The 6857-nt window shown below is 60.2% G+C and overlaps 1 protein-coding gene across 1 annotated transcript in view; it reads left to right on the top strand.

Moving 5' to 3' along the window:
• Positions 1-2228: 2228 nt before the first annotated feature.
• PRDM6 (PR/SET domain 6) overlaps positions 2229-6857 on the top strand; it is a 79421-nt gene continuing 74792 nt past the window's right edge. The window contains exons 1-2 of the mRNA XM_080372655.1: positions 2229-2505; positions 2668-3201. Of these exons, the coding sequence (XP_080228781.1) occupies positions 2676-3201 (526 nt within the window). The 5' untranslated portion in view covers positions 2229-2505; positions 2668-2675. The remainder of the gene's footprint in view (positions 2506-2667; positions 3202-6857) is intronic.

Here is a 6857-nt window from a genome sequence, read left to right as displayed (position 1 = left end):
TTTCAGAAGATGATCGGTAAGGAAAACAACAACGCAGAGGTGCACATTCAAAAAAATTGGAAAGGGTCGGGAAGGGCGGAATAAAATCGTGACCAGGACGGAGCTGGCCAAGGACGAGACACTGCGTTGATGCAGTGAAAAGCGAGGAACCCAAGCGCGCCCATCCGCGGGTGAGGGCACCAGCAGCGCGCTGTGCCCGCAGACCCCCGCACCGCCGCCCCTCAGCCCAGCGGCAGTATTCCAGAACTTCAGAAAGTGGATTAACAGAGCGAAAGGGCTGAAAATTCATTATATGCTGCACGATGGGATGGAACAAAGACATAAAGAAGGTTTTTATAGCCAACTTTACAACCCATAAAAATCGGGGGGTTTTCCTGCTCGTGTTTGCCTTTAACTTAGGTGTTATCAATCTATACAGCAGATGACGGATGACCTTGTCAAAATGACGCCAGTCAAAACATTTTTTTGTCCCAGCCTTGTTCAAATTTGTGCTAAAATGTGTGCCTTAGACACAGACAAAGTCTAAACAGCAGCAGCTTTCCCAGGCTCTTGCGAGAATGAAGGGTGAGAAAGAGAGAAGCTAGAAACGCGGTAGGGGGAATGGCAAAAACAGTGTACAGGCGCACACGTTATGTCTGTGAGCAAGTGTGCGTTTAGTGGCAGCGTGACACCTGACAACGGGGGGCTTTTCTGGCTGGCAGAGAGAGATGTTTGAGTGACATAAACACTTCGTGTAAGTATTTTGTCTTAAATGCATGGGATACGATGTACGTGCGATATGCGTAAGGGATTATAGTTCTCGTCTAGTTTTTCATATGTTGTAGGAAAGAAACTGGAAAACGCTGTTAGGTGCTCACTGATACGTGAGCGCAACAACTGGGCAGTGGGGCGGAAAAGCCAATTTTTAAGCAAAGCAGAGAGAAAAAGTCGCTAGAGATGAGAAGTTTCTCGCCACAGGTTGCATCTCCGCCTGCATACTTCTTGCTCTGTGCCGTAACCGAGTACAGAGAGCAGGAGAGAGACGTGCTGGTGCTCGAGGGGACAAGGTCTGAGGAGGGAGAAATTCTAGGGCGGTGAGGTGCCTCTCATCTTGTTGGGACGTCCTGGGGCAGGTCTTAGGAAGCCGAGGGGAACGCGAGGCCGGTCGTTCCAGCAAGACACGTTAAATAAAGCAGGTGGGACGGTATCAGGACAGGACAGCGAGAAGGGCCAGGAAGATCTCTAACATCCACCGTAGCCCCCCAGGGGCACAAGGCAAGTGAGGCAAGGCCATGGCTCCCAGGAGCCTGGCCGGGTGCGAGGCGCTCGCTGGCCGGGGCCGTCGCGGTGCGGGAGCTCCCGCCGCCCGCCCGCAGCCCGTCGCTGGGGACCGCGCAGCATCGCGGGTCCTGCTTGAGACCGCGCCGGGCCACCGCTCCCCCTCCGCCAGGGTAAAAGCCCGGCTCTTCACGGGGCGCTGTGCTGCCGGAGCTGGGGAGGGGGAGAGAGGGAGGGAGGAGGGAGGGAGGAAGGAGGGAGGGAGGGAGGAAGGAGGGAGGGAGGGGGAGGGAGGGAGGGAAGGAGGAGGGAAGGAAAGAAAAGGACACCCTTAAAAGTTGAGCAAGGAACAAAGTGGGGGAAGTTGCCAAAAAAAGGGCTCTGTGTTTAGGCTCGCTGGTAACTTCCCGCTCCCTCCCCTCCCTCCCGTACACACCACACACACACGCTTGTATTTTGCGCTGTCGTAAAACCCACGTGTCTGGCTCGGAGTCTGCCAGAGCCGAGGAAAGAGCCCGGGCGCGACTGCGATGCGCAGCCACGGCAGAGGGAGCCCGGTGGCTGGGAGCTAGCCGGCCCGCCGGTCCCCGGCACCTGGAGGAGGACCGCCCCGCTTCCTCGTGGACAACACAAATCTCTCCCTCGACCCTCCTCCGGCTCCAAGGCTCCCGGGGCCGCCCGCATCCCCGCACGCCGACCGCGCAGCACTCGCTTCGGCGCAGCCCGCTCAGGTAAGGCAGCTGCGGGCCGGGGGGCCGGCGAGGGGCGGCCCCGGCCGCTCGGCCCGGCGCAGCGCTGCCAGCTCGGTGGCCGCCGCGGGGTGCTCCAGCCGGGCAGGGCGCTGCCGAGCGGGCGCTGCGCCTGCCTGCCAGCGCCGGTGTGCCGGGGCGCGGCGGCTGGAGGGGGTACACCGGCGCGCGTGTGCGTGGGGCTGAAGTTTCCTCCTCCTCCTCCTCCTCCTCCTCCTCTCCTCCTCCCTGTTGTCAACTTCGAGAGCCGTTTGCTCCCGAGGAGAGACGGAAGGGAGTGAAGGGGGATGCCCTGCGCGCGGCGGGGCCGGGAGCAGCGGCGCGCCCCTCGGGGCGGCGGGCTGTGCGGCCGCCGGGCTTCGGGGCTGCCCGCCGCCGCTCCTGCCCGGGCCGCGCCGCCGGGGCGGCGGGGGAAGCCTCGTCGGCCCGGCCGGCGCTTTTCTCGCGTGTCCGCCGTGGGTCTCCGAGGCTTTTCTGCAGCCGAGCCTGGCACGGGCGGGTAAGCGGGGCGAGGATGGCCCCGCCGCCGCCCCCGGGCAGCCGGCGCGGGAACCCCACGCTTGGGCCGGCGTGACCGAGCGTGTAGAGCGCAGCGGGGTCGGGGCGGCCCGGCCGGGGCGGGGGTCTCACGTCTGCTGTCCCCTTCCTTTCCGATCCACAGGCAGCGCGATGCTGAAGCCCGGCGACCCCGGCGGATCCGCGTTCCTGAAGGTGGATCCAGCCTATCTGCAGCACTGGCAGCAGCTTTTCCCGCAAAGCAGCCAGCTGAAGAGCAGCGGGGCCCTCGCCCAGCTCCAGCCGCCCGAGAGAGCCGAGCCTCCGGCTGACAGCCTCCGCCAGCGCCCGGCCTCCCTCTCCTCCGCCTCCTCCTCTTCTTCCTCCTCCACTCCGTCTTCCACCTCCACCTCCTCCTGCGTCGCCGCGGCGGCCGCTTCCCTGGCCGGCCTGACCTCCCTGCCTGTGACCCAGCTCCCGGTCTTCGGGCCGCTGCAGAGCTCCGAGCCCTCGGCCGGGGGAGCGCCCGCTCCCCTGCAGGGCAAGGACTTGTGCGGGGCCGGCAGCGGCGGCAGCAAATGCAGCGAGCGTGCTGCCGCCCGGTTCCGGTGCACGGCCGAGGAGCTGGACTACTACCTGTACGGGCAGCAGCGCATGGAGATCATCCCCTTGAATCAGCACACCAATGACCCCAACAACCGTACGTATCGTGCCCCTTCTCGCAATCCCCGACTCCTGTCCTCCGCCTGTCCCCGCGCTGGGCCGGCCTGGGGACACTCCGACCCGGGGGACCGCGGTCAGTGCCTGCACCGCTCCCTCGGTGAGCAGCATCCTCCGCCCTGCCCTGCCTTGCCTTCAGGTGCTTTTGCGTTGTTCCCGGTGCTTTCGGGAGGCGGGCGGTAACCCCTTGGGAACAGCTTTTCTTGTCTGAGACCCAGGCCCTTCCTTGGAAGGCACACTTCACCGGGAAGGATGCTGGGCGTGGGGGTAAGGGTGGGATTCCTCTCGGAGGGCTGCTTAGGAAAATGAATTCGGAAATGGTTCAGAGCAACTTGCTATAGAGCTGGTCCTTTCTCGCATTGCTTGTCTCACTCCGTTCCTGCCTGAAAAGCCCGGGCTTCGCTGAATACCCAGAAATCAATTATGCCTCCGAAGTGGGCAGGGTAAAAGTTACAGTTTTCGTCAGATGGACTAGGGCAAAGTTTTCCTCCCTCTTACCTCGGAGTACCGTTTGCTTTTCGGACCTCGTTAACACATCGCTGGTTTTAGTTTCCACCCGTACGGAAAAGTGTGACGGATCATGTAAATAAGAAAAGCTGGTTTTCTAGATGAAAAAGGTCATCTGCCTGTGTGTCAGAATTCATTTAGGACTTGGTGGTTAGGAAACATTTAATGCTGTTGTTGCCAATTGCAGGGTTGTTGGTTGTTTTGTTTTGTTTTGGGTTTTTTTTTGGGGGGTGGGGGCGCCCCTATTATTAAACATCTGTATCGACTAGAGATTAGTGATTTTAGAAACTGATTCTGCCTGTCTTTTGTTCTCATGTTTGTCGATACTACGCCACCGAGGAAATTCACGGGGTAAAAATAACTAGATGAACTAAATTAATTAATCAGATTTGTTACTAACATTCAGAGGACACGGATCTGTCCTTGTTAAAAGACTGGAACATGGCTTCACCATGTACAGTTTTTTCCATTGGTTCAAACACCCTCTCTTGCCCTAAGGTTTCTTAGGATTTTTACATTTTTGTTGTCCTTCCCCCCCCAAATGTCTGTTTAAGGAAGGCTGTTGAACAGATAAGCAATACCCCAAACTAGCACATGGCCAAGCAAAACGTGGATTCGTTTAATTTAATTTCAGATGCGGAGTTTGTTTTGAAAGTTTCCATGAAAGTCTGTTGTGTATTAATTAAATTGTGTGGATGCTAGCATAGTCTTAATCATTGTGCGTACATCTCAAAGAGCAAGCGGAAAGTTGCTTCTGAGTTTGGTGTGTATTTTTCCTCCCTTCTTAATATTGCGAATCTTTCTATATCGGATACCGACTTTATTTTGAGTGACTTCCTCATGCTTAGTTTTACCCTGTAGTGAAACGTGTCATTGTATTTTCTATTCTCGGGTGCAGAAAATGTGATCTCATAAATTAGATACACTTAACGGAATCTGAAATGCACTTTTAATCCCGTTCAGACAATACATGTTTTACTTCTCGGAGCAGCTCTGTAAATCTGAAAGATAAAGGTTTCAAAAAGAGATAGGAAGATAAAAAAGCGATTGGGGGGTGGGGGGGAGCTTTTTTAAGGAGTGAGTGGAATAATGGCACTCCGCAGAGTTGCAGGCGATAATTTCTTCCCAACTGCCATATTGAAGGTGGATTCGAGACAGCAAACGGGTCGATTCCAGAAAGGACCCTTGTGAGTCGCGTCCGGCCGGGACGGGGCAGCGCTCGCCGTCTGAAGGACGGGGCAGGGTGCTGCCAGCACGGCCTCTCCCTGTTTTTTCTGCAGCGAGTTGTAAAAAGTCTTGTCATTGAACTTACTTAAAGGGCGACTTTCGCTCCAGCGGTTATTAGTTGTCTCTGAGCAAAACTTCTGACCCGAGTGTTTCGACGTTCTCTGGGACCAGGTGCGCTTGCTTTGGGCAACTGGTTCTTAAAAATAACGGGGGGGATGGGGGGAGAAGAGAGAGCGGTGAGGGACGAGTACGGGAACTGCAGTCCGTGCCGTGCCACGCATGCCGTTCACCCGCACGACCGGAGGCGCCGCGAAGCAGCGGGGCACCGGCCCGGCCCCCCCGCGGCTCCCCAGTGCCGCGGGGGTCATGCAAGGGGTCCCTAAGCAGGCGGGCTTCTCGGTCGCTTGGACTCCGTCCCTCGCTCCCCGTGCGGCACCCGAGGTGCCCGTTTGAGGGAAAGGAGGTCGGGGCTTGTGGGTGAGCCGAGAAGCGATCGACTTTAGCTGGAGTTAAGACTTGCTCGCCGCGCTGTCCGGCTCCGGACAGCCCCACCGGAACCCCGCGGCTGACAAACGGGCGCCCTGAGGGCTGGGGGCTCCCCAGCTCGGCGCAGACACCCAACGGCAGGGACCGATACCCTCCGCCTCGGCCTTGCCCCGCTGCAGCCTGCGGATCTGCAGCTAGCAGGCCCCACGGCCGCCCCGCCAGGTTTAATCCTACGTGTGCCTCCTTCGCCGGCCAGGCGAGTGCCCCTTTCCCCTTCTTTCCCGAACTCCCCCCCGCCCCCGAGCATCCCCTTCTTCTCCGGGGCAAGGCGCGCCAGCCCCGCCGCCGCGGCGGGACCCACCCGCCGGGCTCAGCCGCTCGGGAGAGGCGCCTGCGAGCTTGGCCGCCGCCTGCGGCCTCTCCACGGCGGCCGCCCCCGCGCCGCGGGGCAGGGGACAACGGGGCAGCGGGGCAGCAGGGCAGGGGGCAGCGGGGCAGGGGACAACGGGGCAGCGGGGCAGCGGGGCAGGGGGCAGCGGGGCAGGGGACAACGGTGCAGCGGGGCAGGGGGCAGCGGGCAAGGGGCAGCGGGCGGGCGGGGGCGGCCCGAGAGGCGGCGGCGTTGCCCCCGCACCGGGGCGGCCCAAGGGGCGGCGGCGCTGCCGCCCGCCCGCTGCCCGCCAGCCCCGGCTCCTCAGCCCCGGCCCGGCGCCGGGCGGCCGCCGTGGGAAGATGGATGGGCGGCGGTTTCCTCACAGACACACGCCCTGATCACCAAATATCAATGAGTGTGGCACGGCCCTGGGCGAGGGCGGGGGGGCCGGGCCCGCCGCGGAGCTGTGGGTGAAGCATCTGTATGTGATCGTTGTAAATTGCAAGGGGTTTAGTTAGGGGGGCGGGGGGCGACCCGAGCAAAACCCGACTAACCAAGAAACAAAACACTAATTAAGGCCCTGCAGTCCTTGCTCCCGGGGAAGTGAAGGGTATTACGTTAAAGCCCTGATAATGTGGCAGGCGGCTGGGGACCGTTTTCTTCGCGGCTCTGCCTCGGGGAGGGTGAGGGCACGGCTGGGCGCTGGGGGAGGGGCTCTGGCGCGGCAGGAGGAGGTCTAGGGCGAGCCTGGGGGTGCGGGGTCGGCGGGCTCCGTGCAGGCTCGTCCCTCGCTGCTGGGGGAGGCTGTCGCAATGAGAAGCCTGCGACTCCTCTACCTTCACCAGAAAGCGCCAACCTGCCACTGTAATAAATGTGCTGTGTAAAACTAAAGTGTCACGGAAGCAGGCAGTTTGCACTCCTCTTCCCATTCAGTTTACGGGGAGACAGTGTATATATAACGTGCCGTGAAGTGGATCGGTGTGTGCGATACTTGGATCTTTTTTTTTTCTCTCCAGACTGCTGGTAACCTGTATGATTTAGCT

This window comes from Falco punctatus, assembly GCF_963210335.1.
Source record: "Falco punctatus genome assembly, chromosome: Z".
Classification (NCBI taxonomy): Eukaryota; Metazoa; Chordata; class Aves; order Falconiformes; family Falconidae; genus Falco; species Falco punctatus.
Note: the sequence above shows the minus strand (reverse complement) of the source record. Positions and strands in the feature narration are given on the sequence as shown.